The sequence below is a fragment of the Protopterus annectens genome, chromosome 9.part0 (genome assembly GCF_019279795.1).
Source record: "Protopterus annectens isolate FY-2018-M chromosome 9.part0, PAN1.0, whole genome shotgun sequence".
NCBI lineage: Eukaryota > Metazoa > Chordata > Ceratodontiformes > Protopteridae > Protopterus > Protopterus annectens.
The window spans coordinates 616,307,584-616,325,083 of NC_056743.1; the positions used below are offsets into that span (position 1 = coordinate 616,307,584).

Consider the following 17,500-nt stretch of genomic DNA (forward strand, 5'->3'; position numbering starts at 1 on the left):
AATGGAGCCCCTATATTTAGTGTCAGCCCTCTCATCAGGGCCTAACTGTCACTGCAGCTGTAAGATGGACAACACAACATCATGGAACCCCTGTGAAATTGACTGGGCTCAGGAGAAGATCAGAAACAAAGCCTTGGACCTAATTAAGGTACAGTTAGGGTATTGGGTTTGCTGGGAACCATTTATCTCAAGACAACAATGGTCAGTGTTGTTGAACTGACAGTAATTGGTTACAATATACAAGACAATGATCATACTCAAATTTACCTCAGCTTTCTTCCCATACCCTACCCACAACACCAGCAATATAGTTTAGGACTACAGCTAGGTTTTACAGAATACTTTTTAACTATTGACATGCATATTTTTGAATATGGTCTGTTCAAACACAACATACCTAAACTCACTCAGATCAATAAAAGATTTCTCGGAGGAAGAATGTGCACTTAACTAATCCAAAAGGCCTGCAAGATATTTCAAAGAGATCTTTACTGCCCTTTAATCTCTGTAGGTCTGTCTAGCCAACTCCCTGTCTAGTAATTGTGGTCTAGCACCATGTTATAAGTTAATAACTCTGCCCCAAGACTTCAAGGAGTACCCAAGGATCCAGAACATATAGCTTTGGTTCTAATTAAAAGACCTCAAAAATTTGACATTGGCTGTTGGCCCAAGGTGCTGTAATGCCAGGTACACTTGTCATCCACCTTTTATTTGAGTATGGTTTTATTATGGATAATCCATAACATGTACAGAAGTCCAGTAACAACTCATCACTTGATTTTAACCTCCCAGTTACTCCCTCCACATCTCCATTGTTCACCATGTGAGCACTGAAGACACACATTATGACTATCAAGTTAGTGGGCAGCACCATTTCAGAAAAGCTGAATATTCTGTTACATCTGTTTAAAGGGTAAGCACAAACATCTGTCAGAGATTTTCTCCCTGCAATTCAAAGCCACCAGGAAAAAAAAAAAAACTTGAATTATATGACCAATTTCCATGGACAGGTAAATACCCCCGAACATGGTGCTGCTCACAAGAAGCAGCTACAGAACAGATATAGCACCAGTCATTATTAAGAAGTCTAGTTCCAAAGCCCACAATGTATGATGCCTGTTGTAGTAGTAATCTTTCTGACCTACTGATTGACATGACTAGTGAAGGAGACTATCAAGATGAAGAAGGTGGCTTCTCCTGCCTCCTCTTCTTAACCCCTCAGACACCACTGCTGCTGCTGATTGAATGTAGATCAGCTTTGCTATAGTCAAAGCTTCATACCTCTGGGTTAAATTATACTCATTTTCAAGTAAAACAGGGATTATGCCCTATTCTATTGATGATATCTGGCCAAAACATTACTTCTCATGATTTATTTAATTTGTGCACTATCAGTACTATATGTTAAGGGGAAAGCATGTATGTAATCTTGTCACATCACATTGTGCATTATTACCATGTACACCCCGATGTAAAATGGAGAAATATTCATCACTCCTATGTAGGAATAGCTCTTTGAAATTGCTTCAAAACAACGGCGGGACACATTTGTGTACCAGAGACTCCCCCTTTTGTGGAATAGACTCCCTCTCCACATCAAGCAGAGTACCTCATTAAACCTTTTAAAGTGCAATCTGGATAACTGGATGAGGAACAGAAAATACACCCCTGGGATTCCACCTGCGCCCCTGCTGGACAGTGGCATAGGGTGCTGATTTGTTGGAACATAGGTTCAAAGGATGATACTAGGCTATTGGCCCAGAGGCCCGTATAAGCCTAGCCAAGAATTATGCCCATGTTCCCTCAAAATCATCACCTGTTACCCCTGTCCAGCAGGGACACAGGTGGGATCCCAGGGGTATATTTTCTGTTTAGCACAAAAGACATGCAAGTATGATGAGGTGCATGGACTATACCAAAGGCATACAAGTACGACAAGGTGCATGGACTATGCCAAAGGCATACAAGTACGACGAGGTGCATGGACTATGCCAAAGGCATACAAGTACGACGAAGTGCATAGACTATACCAAAGGCATACAAGTACGACGAGGTGCATGGACTATACTAAAGGCATACAAGTACAATGAGGTGCATGGACTATGCCAAAGGCATACAAGTACGACGAAGTGCATAGACGATACCAAAGGCATACAAGTACGACGAGGTGCATGGACTATACCAAAGGCATACAAGTACAACGAGGTGCATGGACTATACCAAAGGCATACAAGTACGATGAGGTGCATGGACTTTACCAAAGGCATACAAGTACGACGAAGTGCATAGACTATACCAAAGGCATACAAGTACAACGAGGTGCATGGACTATACCAAAGGCATACAAGTACAACGAGGTGTATGGACTATGCCAAAGACATACAAGTACGACGAGGTGCATGGACTATGCCAAAGGCATACAAGTACGATGAGGTGCATGGACTATACCAAAGGCATACAAGTACAATGAGGTGCATGGACTATACCAAAGACATACAAGTACGACGAGGTGCATGGACTATACCAAAGGCATACAAGTACGACGAGGTGCATGGACTATACCAAAGGCATACAAGTACGACAAAGTGCATAGACTATACCAAAGGCATACAAGTACGACGAGGTGCATGGACTATACCAAAGGCATACAAGTACAACGAGGTGCATGGACTATGCCAAAGACATACAAGTACGACGAGGTGCATGGACTATACCAAAGGCATACAAGTACAACGAGGTGCATGGACTATACCAAAGGCATACAAGTACAACAAGGTGCATGGACTATACCAAAGACATACAAATACGACGAGGTGCATGGACTATACCAAAGACATACAAGTACAATGAGGTGCATTGGCTAAGCCAAAGGCATACAAGTACGATGAGGTGCATGGACTATACCAAAGGCATACAAGTACGACGAGGTGCATGGACTATACCAAAGACATACAAGTACAACGAGGTGCATGGACTATGCCAAAGACATACAAGTACGACGAGGTGCATGGACTATACCAAAGGCATACAAGTACAACGAGGTGCATGGACTATACCAAAGGCATACAAGTACAACGAAGTGTATGGACTATACCAAAGGCATACAAGTACAACGAGGTGCATGGACTATACCAAAGGCATACAAGTACGACGAGGTGCATGGACTATACCAAAGGCATACAAGTACAACGAGGTGCATGGACTATACCAAAGGCATACAAGTACGACGAAGTGCATAGACTATACCAAAGGCATACAAGTACAACGAGTTGCATGGACTATACCAAAGGCATACAAGTACGACGAGGTGCATGGACTATACCAAAGGCATACAAGTACGACGAGGTGCATGGACTATACCAAAGGCATACAAGTACGACGAGGTGCATGGACTATGCCAAAGACATACAAGTACAACGAGGTGCATGGACTATACCAAAGGCATAAACAAAACTCCGAAAAGTTCTAAAAACTGTGAAAACAATAAGTGAGTCCAACAAAGCACAGCCACGAAGTAAAATCCAAGATCCTTTACTTGTAAACGTTTTCGTGTACAAAATTACATACACTTCTTCAGACAAGTAACTTTGGAACCTCTAGTGAGTTTAAATACACTCACATACCCTGATAATTGTTTAATTTTAATTAATTAACCAAACAATCCATCAATCAATCAATAAACATATACATTCACATTCATTCAGCCCTTTTAAAAAAACGCAGCTATTTCGACATTAAATATATCAAATATTTAAACTAATAATAAGATTAATATATATAAATTAAATAGTTGATATAGAAACACACATATTACTTAAGGAAATTTCTTTTTTTAAAAAATATAAAAAATATTCACTTAAGAAAAAAACCTCTAAGGAATTCCTTAATAACAAAATCCTTTAGTAAATAAATTCATCAATAAATATATCAAACAGTAAATACATATTAAATAATGATGAATAAAACTAAATAAAGATTAATTCAGCGAGTTAGATGAAAAAATATAGCCATTTATCAAATTTATACATACTTAGATGTTAAATAATATAAATAAGTAAATAGGTAAAATGTAAATTTTACCTATTAAGAGCCTTTTGCTTTAAAAGGCATTTAATGGAACACGTCCCATTAATCCCTGGGTACGCATAAGCGTTTGTTTTAAGTTGCCATAGCAACTCACTTTCCTCCAATTTAAGGTGCCATGGCCCACCCCTAGGGTTGATTTCTATTTTTTGAACCACATTGAACAAAAAACTGTGGTTGTTATTTTCCATAATATGTTTCGCTAGGGCATTAGTTATAACTCCCCTAGAGATTGCATACATATGTTCATAAATGCGTTGTTTCAAATGGCGTTCTGTTTTCCCAAAATAGAACGCAGGGCATAGTGTACAGGTGGCAAGGTACACTACGCCTTGAGTGAAACAATCGCATCTATGATTGATGTAGTATCTCACCCCTCTAATGGAGAAAGTAGTTCCCGTTTTTATGTACTTGCAATAAGCACAACGTCCACATTTAAACATGCCTTTATTTGCCCTATATGTTCTAAGAGGGAATTCAAGTAATGTTTTTAATGAAGGCGCCTTTTTATATACTACCACTGGTTTCCTTCCTAAATTAGTATTTAAATGTAAACTCTGTGTTAAAAATTCCCAGTTGTTATTCAATATACGACGGGTATCCACTGCTAATTCATTATATTGAGTAATGAAACTAATGCTGTAATTAATATTAATATTATTATTATTACTAGTATTAGCTTGTCTCCCATCTATATGAATGGGATCATCACCTAGAGTTATTCCATTTATAGTGTCTGACACCAAAATTTCATTATTTGCCTTAAAAATAGGACCCAATAGACCATTTTTTTCTCTTCAATTCCACTTCATTAATAATCCGGTTAACCAGTCTACTAGGATATCCTCTATTTTTAAACATACCCGCCAAAAGGCTGCATTCCTCTCTAAAGCTATTATCTTCTGAACACATTCGAGAGGCACGCACAATTTGGCCTTTAACAACCCCTCTTTTTTGAAACAAGGGGTGGGAGCTAGAGAAATGCAAAAAAGAGTTGCTATAATGAGGTTTCCTATATATACATGTAGTAAATTTCCCTTTTTCAATATCTTTTTTTATCAAAATGTCCAGGAAATTAATTGATACCTCATCATAGTTAAAAGTAAATTTCAAAAATGGAACAAAAGAGTTCATCAACTCAATCAATCGTATAGCCTCTTCTTTGCTTCCCTTAACAATCATCAGAATATCGTCTTGGTACCTTGTGTACCAAATGACTATATCTCTGTATAATTGATGTAAAAATAAATAAGTATGCTCCCAAAAAGCCATGACGGAGTTTGCAAAGGTTCCACCACATGGAGAACCCATTGCTACTCCAGTCACTTGCAAGTACAGTTCTTTTTTAAACATGAAAAAATTGTTGTTTAAAACTAATTCTAATGGCCCAACAATCAAATCTATCTCTTCGCCTGGGAGATGTTTACTAAGTAGGAAATCTCTAACCCAGTTGGTACCTGTCTCCTGCGGGATTGATGTATAAAGGTCCTTGACGTCGGCCGTTAAAAAACTAAAATTAGAATCAAATGGAATGTAATTAAGCCTGTCAAGGACAAACCAAGAGTCCTTGCAAATTTGGGATTCATTTTTAAGGACTTCTTTAAGTTTATTATCCACCCACTTAGCACATGCATAAGTGATAGATTGACGCCCATCTATTATGGGTCTAAAAGGGGGGGTTTGGATGTCCTTATGGAGCTTTGGGATCCCGAAAATGACAGGGATCATTGGCGCTGGCATGGTAAGATACTGATATAACTCTGTACCAATGCTGCCCTCTATAAATAAATCCCTCAAAAAATCTTTGACTTTCTTATAAGATTGATTTAACTCATTCCTTGAAACGTGTCTGTAATTATTAGTTGACAACATTTCTTTCATAATAGCTTCATATTTATCTTCATACATAAGGACAGCCCCACCCCCTTTATCAGGTTTCATTGTTCTTATACTGTTAGCTTTAATGGACGCAATAAGGTTTTGATTTTCCAAATCAAAATGTCTATGCCGATAAAATTCGTTGTTTAATGCTCTCAAATGAACTTCACTAATTCTTTCAAACAACATCAAATTATTGTCAAGTGGAGGATTGTACGTGCTTGCCACAAGTTCAGTACTCAATAAGTTGTTATTCTCACCAAGAAGCATTCGTAAATTCAATTTGCGAACATATAACTTAAATTCACACAACGTTTTAGCTACATCGGGTTTCTGTGGTAATACAAAATTGAAACCCTTAGCTAACAATTCCACAAAATTATGAGGAACAACAAAGGAGGTGTAATTATATATACAAAAATCGTTACTATCACTATGAATAATCTCAGGATAGTCATTTTCAGATGTTAGTACTACCTCCTGCGATGATTGCACATCTTCTTGTTCTGTGTCTTCCTGGGCCAATTCCCGTTCTTCCGTTTGGTATTGGGTCCCACTTGCTGAAAATCCTGCTGGTTATCGTTATGCTCATTAGCATTTTGATTAACCAAATGGTGTTTACGTTGGTTTTGTTGATTTTGGACCCTCTCACTCCTTCGAATTTGGTTGGACTGAAGTGCCAAAGAAGAAGACGGTTCATTGAGTGAATCGGAACCACTTACTGGTCCCGGAACTACGTTATTATCAGTCCGATCCATGTCACTCAGCGTCGCAGAGTGTGAGTCTAGGGAAACATTATTACAAGGTGGATCCGGGTACGCTTTATCATCCGCGTACACTGCTTTATCCCTATTAAGCTTTCGCTTCTTTGTCTCACTAATTTTAGTGAGAAGTGAGTCAATACTGGAATATATTCGGCCATAATCAAATTCGTATCTGTTAAAGTTACAGTCCTTTTTAATGTTGTTTTCAAGAATATCTAATTGCTGTTTAAGTACTTGCATTTGTTCGGTGTATTCTGTAATCAATAAACCCAGTAAACTAAGCCCTTGTTGGTCAAAAAATTGAATAAGATGTTTGTGGAAATCTGAGTGTTTAATAACACCTGTTGGATATTTCCACTGTCTGAGACCTTTAGGGACAATTTTTAGATTAATACACTCTTTAAAATACAAGATTTCCAACTGCAATTTTTTGTGTTTCAAAAGGCAAATGTCAAACTGTTTTAAATTAAACACAATATTACCGGTAATTTCCTGTTGACCATCCTGGATGTTCTCATTGCCATGTAAGACATCTAGAAAATTAGTTGGTGTATTCATAAACTCGTGCAATGCTGGTATTATTAAGTTTGAAAAATGCACTTGTCCATTGTCATTTATTACCGGTACTGGGTTTGTGTTAAATGTTGGGCTACCTTGCTGCATTTGTTGCGCTGGCGGAATAGTTCCATTTAACTGAGTATTGGAGCTATTTTGGAGCCCGGGATTATTCCTGTTTACTGCTGCTGCAAAATTCGATATTGGGTGAAAACTCACCCCTGGCTTAGGTCTAACCACTTGCGAACCTTCTGTGGGTTGACCGTTAACTTTCCTAGCCAGATCATCAACTCGCTGCGTTAACTGCAAAATAAGAGCTGTTAGATTCCCGATTGGATCAACATCTCGGGTAGAAGCTCCATTTGTATCAGGATCTGGAGAAAACATAGACTGCGACTGTTGAGGATCACCGCTTTCAGCCATAAAAACACAAACAAAACTCCGAAAAGTTCTAAAAACTGTGAAAACAAAAAGTGAGTCCAACAAAGCACAGCCACGAAGTAAAATCCAAGATCCTTTACTTGTAAACGTTTTCGTGTACAAAATTACATACACTTCTTCAGACAAGTAACTTTGGAACCTCTAGTGAGTTTAAATACACTCACATACCCTGATAATTGTTTAATTTTAATTAATTAACCAAACAATCCATCAATCAATCAATAAACATATACATTCACATTCATTCAGCCCTTTTAAAAAAACGCAACTATTTCGACATTAAATATATCAGGGTATGTGAGTGTATTTAAACTCACTAGAGGTTCCAAAGTTACTTGTCTGAAGAAGTGTATGTAATTTTATACCAAAGGCATACAAGTACGACGAGGTGCATGGACTATGCCAAAGTCATACAAGTATAACGAGGTGGATGGACTATACCAAAGGCATACAAGTATAACGAGGTGCATGGACTATACCAAAGGCATACAAGTACGACAAAGTGCATGGACTATACCAAAGACATACAAGTACAACGAGGTGCATGGACTATACCAAAGGCATACAAGTACGACGAGGTGCATGGACTATACCAAAGGCATACAAGTACAACGAGGTGCATGGACTATACCAAAGACATACAAGTACAACGAGGTGCATGGACTATACCAAAGACATACAAGTACAACGAGGTGCATGGACTATACCAAAGACATACAAGTATAACGAGGTGCATGGACTATACCAAAGGCATACAAGTACGACGAGGTGCATGGACTATGCTAAAGGCATACAAGTACAATGAGGTGCATGGACTATACCAAAGACATACAAGTACGACGAGGTGCATGGACTATACCAAAGGCATACAAGTATAACGAGGTGCATGGACTATACCAAAGGCATACAAGTACGACGAGGTGCATGGACTATACCAAAGGCATACAAGTACGATGAGGTGCATGGACTATACCAAAAGCATACAAGTATAACGAGGTGCATGGACTATACCAAAGGCATACAATTACGACGAGGTGCATGGACTATGCCAAAGGCATACAAGTGCAACGAGGTGCATGGACTATACCAAAGACATACAAGTACAACGAGGTGCATGGACTATACCAAAGGCATACAAGTATAACGAGGTGCATGGACTATACCAAAGGCATACAAGTATAACGAGGTGCATGGACTATACCAAAGACATACAAGTACGACGAGGTGCATGGACTATACCAAAGGCATACAAGTACGACGAGGTGCATGGACTATGCTAAAGGCATACAAGTACAATGAGGTGCATGGACTATACCAAAGACATACAAGTACGACGAGGTGCATGGACTATACCAAAGGCATACAAGTATAACGAGGTGCATGGACTATACCAAAGGCATACAAGTACGACGAGGTGCATGGACTATACCAAAGGCATACAAGTACGATGAGGTGCATGGACTATACCAAAAGCATACAAGTATAACGAGGTGCATGGACTATACCAAAGGCATACAAGTACGACGAGGTGCATGGACTATACTAAAGGCATACCAAACACAAAAATTGTCCAGCAACTAGGAGGTTGAAGAGAATCAAAAATTCTTTATTGTGGCAACTCCAAAAATAATAGCAAACCAGTTTCGACAATAATAACGCCTTCTTCAGTGCTACAACACACAATGAAAACTTACCTTGTTTAAATACACATTCTGTTGCCCTGGACTTTATCTATGATAGTAAAATTAAATCTGGCAGTTGTATGGGTGAGGGTGTGTTTAAACAATGCACTGGAAATTCTCTCATTTCTAATGTCACTGAGGTGTTCACTGATATGAAACCTCAGTGGACGGGAGGTTTGTCCAACATAAAAAGCAGAACAAAAACAAGTTGCTAAGTATATCACCCAGTCACTGCTGCAATTACCAAAGGAGTGAATCTGATATATCTTGCAGGTGTTGCTGTTGGTAAAATTCTTTGGTCTTTAGAACAAATGCACATACAAAGCAGTGACCACAAGGAATGTTACCCACCAATTTATCCCCAAATAGTGTATGCTGCTGTTGTGTATTGGAGGGTGATGAATGTTTATAGTGGGTAAAATGAGAATTTAGTGTAGGGCCTCTTCGATATGAAAACAGACAATGGGGTGATAATAATGCAGATAATTTTTCATTGGCCAGTAGTATGCCCCAGTGGTTCTCATTGATTTGTCTAAATGTGTTGCCATTACGACCAAAGGAAGTGACCAGACGTATGGGTTGAGATGAATTTCTATCCAAATTGTTAGGGCTATGTTGATACTGCAAGAGATTATCTCTAGATTGTTCTGAGGCAAATGGACAGGCCTTATTTATGTTATGAGCATGATAGCCCCTACTTAGGAATCTATTATTAGTTAAATCCTGTTGTTGTAAGTAAAATGCATGCTTAGTGGAACAAAGGCATTTGATCCTCAAAAATTGGGACTTTGGGGTGTTGTGGATGATCTGTCGAGGATGATGACTTGTAGCATGTAGTAGGATATTGAATTGGGGAAATTTACGAAAAACTTCTGTTCACAGCATGGGATCACTCTCTCAAATGACACTCGCATTCAAATACGTTATTTGATTATAGTCCCAATTCAAAGTAAAATGAATCCCTCACTTGTTTTCATTTAAATATTGTACAAACTCATGTATATAAGTTGCATCACCTCTCCACACCATCCAACAATCATCCAAGTACTGTTGCCAAATGTCCATTTCTCCCAAAAATATGTTGTTCCTATGGGTGTTACAGACCCTGATAGTATTTGTGGTACACTTTTTCTGAAACTTAATAAGAATATGAGGACCTTGAGGTCCAACATTTGGCATTTGAAACTCTTTAAGGCCTACAAATTTAAAGATATTACCCCACATGGACTTAGGGTCCGAATTCAACCCTTAGTAAGTCAGGTGGATGATCAGTTATCATAGGATTGGGTTCAGGCCCAGCATAAGGCCTCTATGAGAGAACTATTGACCAATGTATTGTGGAAGTCACAGGTAACTGTGAGGAGGTAAAAGGTTATGAAGGTGAAACCTTTTTTACCAAACACCTAAATTTATTACCCAAAGATCTATCTGCTGTAGAACAGCAATTGAAAAAGAAGAAGACACAGAAGTTTAATCGTGACATTTCTGATTATGATAGAGGCAAACCTTTTGGTATACAAAAGAATGTTAGATTTCAGGATCAAGGTTATAACAAACAAGTTAGTAAAAGGAAATGACCAAGGTCAATACTGAAGAATAAGGGGAATGGACATAGAGGTCCATCGGGAGACAAATCTTCAAAGATACCACACGGTTTCTTCAAATTATCACCAATACACAGTTGGATCCTAGTTGGATGATGTGCACATTAGACATCACCGCTTTATATACCAACATCCCCCACTGGGCTGGTTTAGAAGCAATATGGTTTGGGTTGGAAAAAACAGATATATACACTCCAGGGTTTAATACGCTATTAATTTGTTTAACAGAACATGTTCTAATGAAAAATGTTTTCTATTTTCATGGCAGATGTTACTGGCAAGTTAGGTGTACTGCTATGGGTGCATCTTTTACCCCCATTTTTGCTGACCTGTTAATGGGGTACATTGAGGAACAGCTTATTTATGATGCTAGTCACAACATATTTTTGGGAGAAATGGACATTTGGCGACGGTACTTGGATGATTGTTGGATGGTGTGGAGAGGTGATGCAACTTATATGCAGGAGTTTGTACAATATTTAAATGAAAAAAGTGGGGGATTCATTTTACATTGAATTGGGACTATAATCGAATAACTTATTTGAATGCGAGTGTCATTCGAGAGAGTGATCCCATGCTGAAAACAGAAGTTTTTCGTAAATTTCCCCAATTCAATACCCTACTGCATGCTACAAGTCATCATCCTCGACACATCATCCACAACATCCCAAAGTCCCAATTTTTGAGGATCAAAGGCCTTTGTTCCACTGAGCATGCATTTTCCTTACAACAGAATTTAACTAATAGATTCCTCAGTAGGGGCTATCATGCTCATAACATAAATAAGGCCTGTTCATTTGCCTCAGAACAATCTAGAGATAATCTATTGCAGTATCAAAATAACCCTAACAATTTGTATAGAAATTCATCTCAACCCATACATCTCGTCACTTCCTTTGGTTGTAACATCAACACATTTGGATAAATCATTGACAACCACTGGGACATACTACTGGTGAATGAAAAATTATCTGCATTATTATCACCCCATTGTCTGTTTTCATATTGAAGAGGTCCTACACTAAATTCTCATTTTACCCACTATAAATACTCGTCACCCTCCAATACACAACAGCAGCTTACACTATTTGGGGATAAACTGGTGGGTAGCATTCCTTGTGGTCACTGCTCTGCGTGTGCATTTGTTCTAGAGACCAAAGAATTTACCAGCAGCAACACCTCCAAGATAAATCACATTTGCTCCTTTGGTAATTTCAGCAGTGACTGGGTGATATACTTAACAACTTGTTTTTGTTCCACTTTTTATGTGGGACAAACCTCCCGTCCACTGAGGTTTCATATCAGTGAACACCTCAGTGACTTTAGAAATAAGAGAATTTCCAATTCATTGTTTAAACTTACCCTCACCCATACAACTGCAATATTTAATTTTAGATAAAGACCAGGGCAACGAAATGTGTAAAATAGGGTGGCATACCATTTTAAGCAAAAAATAATCTAGCTGGATTGTTAGGCTAGGTGCTTTGTTTAAGCCTGGCCTTAATGAGCTTACCTAATTTTGGTATGAACCAATAAGAACTTGACTCTGATTATGTGCTTGTGCATTTAAACAAATTAAGTTTTCATCATGTATTGTAGCACTGAAGAATGCTTTATTATTGCCAAAACCAGTTTGCTTTTATTTTTGGAGTTGCCACAATAAAAAAAAAATTATTCTCTTCAACCTCCTAGTTTCTGGACAATTTTTGTGTTTGGTATATTTTCTGTTTCCCATCCAGTCGTCCAGGTTCCTCTTAAAGAGGGCTAGAGAGGTATTCTGATTGGTGTGGAGAGGGAGTCTGCTCCACAAATGGGAGAGTCTTTGGGACACAAATCTATCTCGCCAACAAGTTCTGTTAATGTCACAGACCAGGCTAAGGCCTTGTGTGCAGGTTGCACGAGTGGAGTTTGTCTTACAGATATGCAGCAACTCCATCAAGACTGGGTCTGAAATGGCCTTGTATGCCAGACACAGGTCACCTCTGAGCAGCCTGTATGAGACTGAGTAGAGGAACAGAGCTTTTAGCCTATCTGATAGGATAGGTATTTGAGACCTTGGATTTTTCTGGTCAGCAACCTCTGTGGTGTCTCCAGCTGCTGTATGTGCTTGGCAAGGTACATGCCGAAGGGGGTATTGTACTCAGTAATGGGTCTAATAAGGGAGGAGTACAGGGATGTTATGACCTCCTTGTTCCTGGATGATATACCCTTATTTATGAGGTGGGCCATGTAGAAAGCCTTCCATACAATGGAGGCAACGTGGTGGTCAAAAGTCAGGTTGCCATCAACCTGGGCGCCCAAGTACCTCATGACTGATTGCATGCTTAGTGCATTGTTATTAATGTGTTAATTAGTGGAGATGCCATTTTTCCCAAATGGGGTAATGATGCATTTATTGGCAATCAGTTTGTGGCCATGCTTCTGCCACCTGTCATTCATTTGGGTAAGGCCCTCTTGGAGGATGTTCATATCATCAGGGGAATTTAAGAGAGTGCCCAGCTTGCAGTCATCTGCAAACTTGGTTAGCCACAGACCACTGGTTTTGGCTTGCACCTCAGAAAAGTATATCCCAAACAGTAGAGGTCCCAAGACTGATCCTTGGGGTACACCAATCATTATGGGTCTACTATTAGAGGTCGCTTCTCTTAGTTTGAGTGGGTTCTATCAGTGAGCCAGTTAGTGCACATCTGGTAACATACAGGTTGATGCCTACCTGGGAGAGTTTATCTATTATGCCCGAGTGGGGAATAGTGTCAAAGGCTGTGCCTAGGTCAAGGTAGGTGGTGTGCACCATCTTCCCCTCATCCATGGCTTTGGTGAATGTTTCAAAGAAGCCAACCAAGTTTAACAGGCATGATTTCCCTCTGACAAAACCAGACTTTGTGGGGTCAAGGGTTTGGAGGTTGCCAATGTCCTTATTTATAAGGTCCATGATAATGGGTTCCATTGCCTTGCAGATCAGGCTAGTTAGTCTGTTGGGCCTATAACTGCCTGGGTCAGTGGACACTCCACCTTTGTGTAGAGGGATGACTGTGGCTGTCCTCCATTCAGCCAGGATGAAGCCAGTGCTCAGGCTTTGGTTGAAAAGGGTATCTAATGGAGCTGAGAGATCATGCCTGAGTTCATGTAGGATACAGTCAGGGATGTTATTGAGTCCCATGGAGACTGTATTTTTTCCCTTTGAGAGGGCATTAAGGACCTGCTCCCTGGTGATGAGGGAAGGGGGGCAGGTGCACTCCTATTTGGGCTAAATTCTTGGCTAGGGTTGTAAGGGCCTCAAGGCCAATAGCCTAGTAACTTGCTATGATCCTATGATGAGAGTAACCTCTGTCTGCCAGTTAGTACAGAGGACTAAAGCTCAGACTTGGCAATGAGCTGTTTCCTGTGAAAAGTTTACAGGACTTGAATCTTTCCACCTTCATTTAGCAACACTTTCCTTTTATTAGTATATTTTCTTGATTGTCTTTGCTGTAATTGCCCTCACTTCATCAGTTGTCTACTGGTATGCATTATGTATATCCTTATGCATTTTGTGTTTAACTTTTCTTAAATTACATTTAGTCACCTACTGTTGTAATATCCATTTTTAAAACAGCATGTTTTTTATATTTTCAGACAGTTCTTCCTATTTTTGGTCACTAATATAAGCAATATACTGATCTCCACACTTTTTCTCTCTCTAATAAAACACATGAAACAAAGACCTGATCTATGAACAGTGATATTTAATACATCTAACATTGTCTTGTTAAACAAAATTGCAATACCCGAATGTGCCTTAAGACCTAAATGCCATGTAATCCATAGTGTTTCTGTTGTCTTTTAATGTATTTCTTATAAATATGTAAAATCAGTTTTCTGTTCTTGACACCTTTGTATTATACATAACCGTCTCTTGTTGTTAATAATACTGTTTACATTTAGCAACATTAAATTCAGATTAGCCCTTTCCTTTCCTTGCAATTTTCTTTCGGGCTGTTTGTTTTTATTTTTTTACTTTTTTGCTATGCTCCCTAATGAACTACAGCCTCCCTTCTTTCTGTCATCATCTTGCTCATTTTCATTTTGGTTTAAATTGTCATACATATTTCTTGCATCAATATTGCATAAAGTTTCAATATTTGCAATATTTTCATCCATCATTTCAATATTTTTAGTACCTTTCTGTGTTTTATGACTCTCTGAGATTACCATTAATTTCACTTTCTTCCTCGCTAATGCCATCCACTAACTAACTTAATTGTTCACAATCAAACAAGTAATGCATGCTGCTACAACAGCTTTTACATTCTATAGTGCAATATTATTTAGCACACCCTAATTCATCATATTGCAGAAGTTTTTCTTTGGACAGTTTGTAATGGGCATTCATCATGCCCACAATGAAAACATGTTTAGGTTATCCCCAGGATTTAAGGATGTCTTTTTTTCCATTAATAACCATCACACTACATAAATGTATTATTTTTGCATTAATATAACCTAAATTTCAAAATAAATTTCCACCCCATTCCACAACATTCCTTCATACATGTTTTTTAAACATCAAACACTTGTGTACATGTATTGTTAAGATACATTCTTAAATCAGTGTCTAACATTTTCAATATTTTGAAATGAACATACATTATTTCTTTTAATATCACAGGACTTCCTTTAACAATACATTTTTCCATGGCTATAAAAAAGATTTTACCTTAAATAAAACAATATTTTTCAGCTAAACAAGCTCAGAAGTTGTTTCACAAAATGCTTCTGTCATAATATGTATGAAAGCTCAAATGTTTGCCATACAAAAACAAAGCAGAACAATAGGGTTGTCTCATATAACGTATATGTCAACATGTAAAACATTCTTAGCGTCAGTTCTTACTACTAAGTGCTGCCTAATACGATTACTAACATTCTATGTTGAGTGTTATGTCATTTGTCATTGCACTCATTTATCATGTGTTAAATATTTTGTTAAAATGCATAGGCAGTACAGTTGTCTGAATTATGTAATGGCGGAACTCCAGGAGATCCTGAAGTAGGTATATTTAATTTCCAGGGGTGTGGGGGGAGGGATGAACCCCCATTGTAAAAGTTACTTTTTCCTTGGTTGATCAGAAATGTAACTTACTGGTTTACATTTACAATCACTTAAGTTACATTATTTGACATATTAATGAATGTAATCATTGATAAGGTTCTTTAATGTTTTTGTCTCAAGCAATCTAATCTTTTGAGGCATATTCCCCAAACCCTAGAATTGTGCAGCCTCACACACGTGTCAGTCATGTGCTTAGTCAACCAAATTGTGTCGGCTAAACAAATGTTAAGTAAAAGCAAATTCAATTATATTTGGTGCTCCCATAATTGTACATATGCTTTACTATCAAATGGATAATCGAACTTTGTTCGATTTATGTTAGTCCGAACGACTAATTTGATAGTATCAAAAAAATGAATAAATAAATGTAGAAATGCACAACAGCGAATTCACTACAGCATTCGGTATTGTGAATTTCTACATTTTAATGCAGATCACACTATATTTATTTTTTATTTTATTTTATTTTATGTTTGTTAACCGGGTTAGTCCAGCTGAGCATTTAGCTCATTTTCAGTGGAGACCCAAGGAGAAAAGCTCCGCAGTCAGTATTTGCATTTTACATACAATTAATAAGGCATTTTCATTTGCATTTGAAACTAGTTAGAGAGATAAAATTTAAAGTAACTCATATAGAAAAAAAGCAGTTGGGTACAATGTCAGAAATTGTACAGTAAAAAAAAAAAAAAAAAAAATTACAATAAATCATACAGAAGGCAGTTGGGTACAATGACAGAGATCATACTGCAGAAACTTAGGTACAATGTGATGAGAAGAAATACAGTATTCATACCTATAGTGGGGATCGAGAAATGTACCCTTTTCCTCACTGTAGTGTGATCTCAGAGTTTGTATATTTAAGTAGCAGGGAGTATGGGGGGTGCAGGGGGCTTGCCCCTCTGTAAAAAACATTCTTTACTGTGTGTTGCACAGTAATAGCAGTTGCGGAAGTGTGGTGAATGTTCGAATTGTGTCGAATTCGAACATTCTCCACTTTCACGTTTGACTTTTTTGTCGGTCACTGTTTTTGTTTTTCTGGTTCACAGAAATGATAAGTCATCCAAAGTATGATTGCTGAAATGATAGTAAACCATATATATATATGGATCCACTTTTGAATCTTGAAATATCGAATTTCAGTATTTCGAGACCAGAATTTTAAAAGTGCAGTCATTTGAAACTGCCATTTAACAAATCTGAGCTTTCCAAATCCATGGTAGTTGTGGTATGGTGCGTGCATTATGGTTTACTGTCTCTTTAAGGAGCAGTTTGGTCTGGGATTTGTACTTGGCGGCGGATGTGTTTGTATTTGCAGAGATTCAAGTAGGTGTTTAGTTTTTAAGGGTTTTGGTTAGGAATTTGTTAATTTTACTTTTTTGGGGAGTTTTAGGAGTAGTTTGG

General features: G+C 38.1%; 1 protein-coding gene across 1 annotated transcript in view; it reads left to right on the top strand.

The window, feature by feature from the left end:
• Positions 1-17,500, top strand: part of LOC122811368 (olfactomedin-like protein 2A) — a 352,794-nt gene that overhangs the window by 24,127 nt on the left and 311,167 nt on the right. Inside the window, exon 2 of the mRNA XM_044083166.1 lies at positions 1-148. This exon is cut by the window's left edge and continues 128 nt beyond it. Coding sequence (XP_043939101.1) covers positions 1-148 — 148 coding nt within the window. The remainder of the gene's footprint in view (positions 149-17,500) is intronic.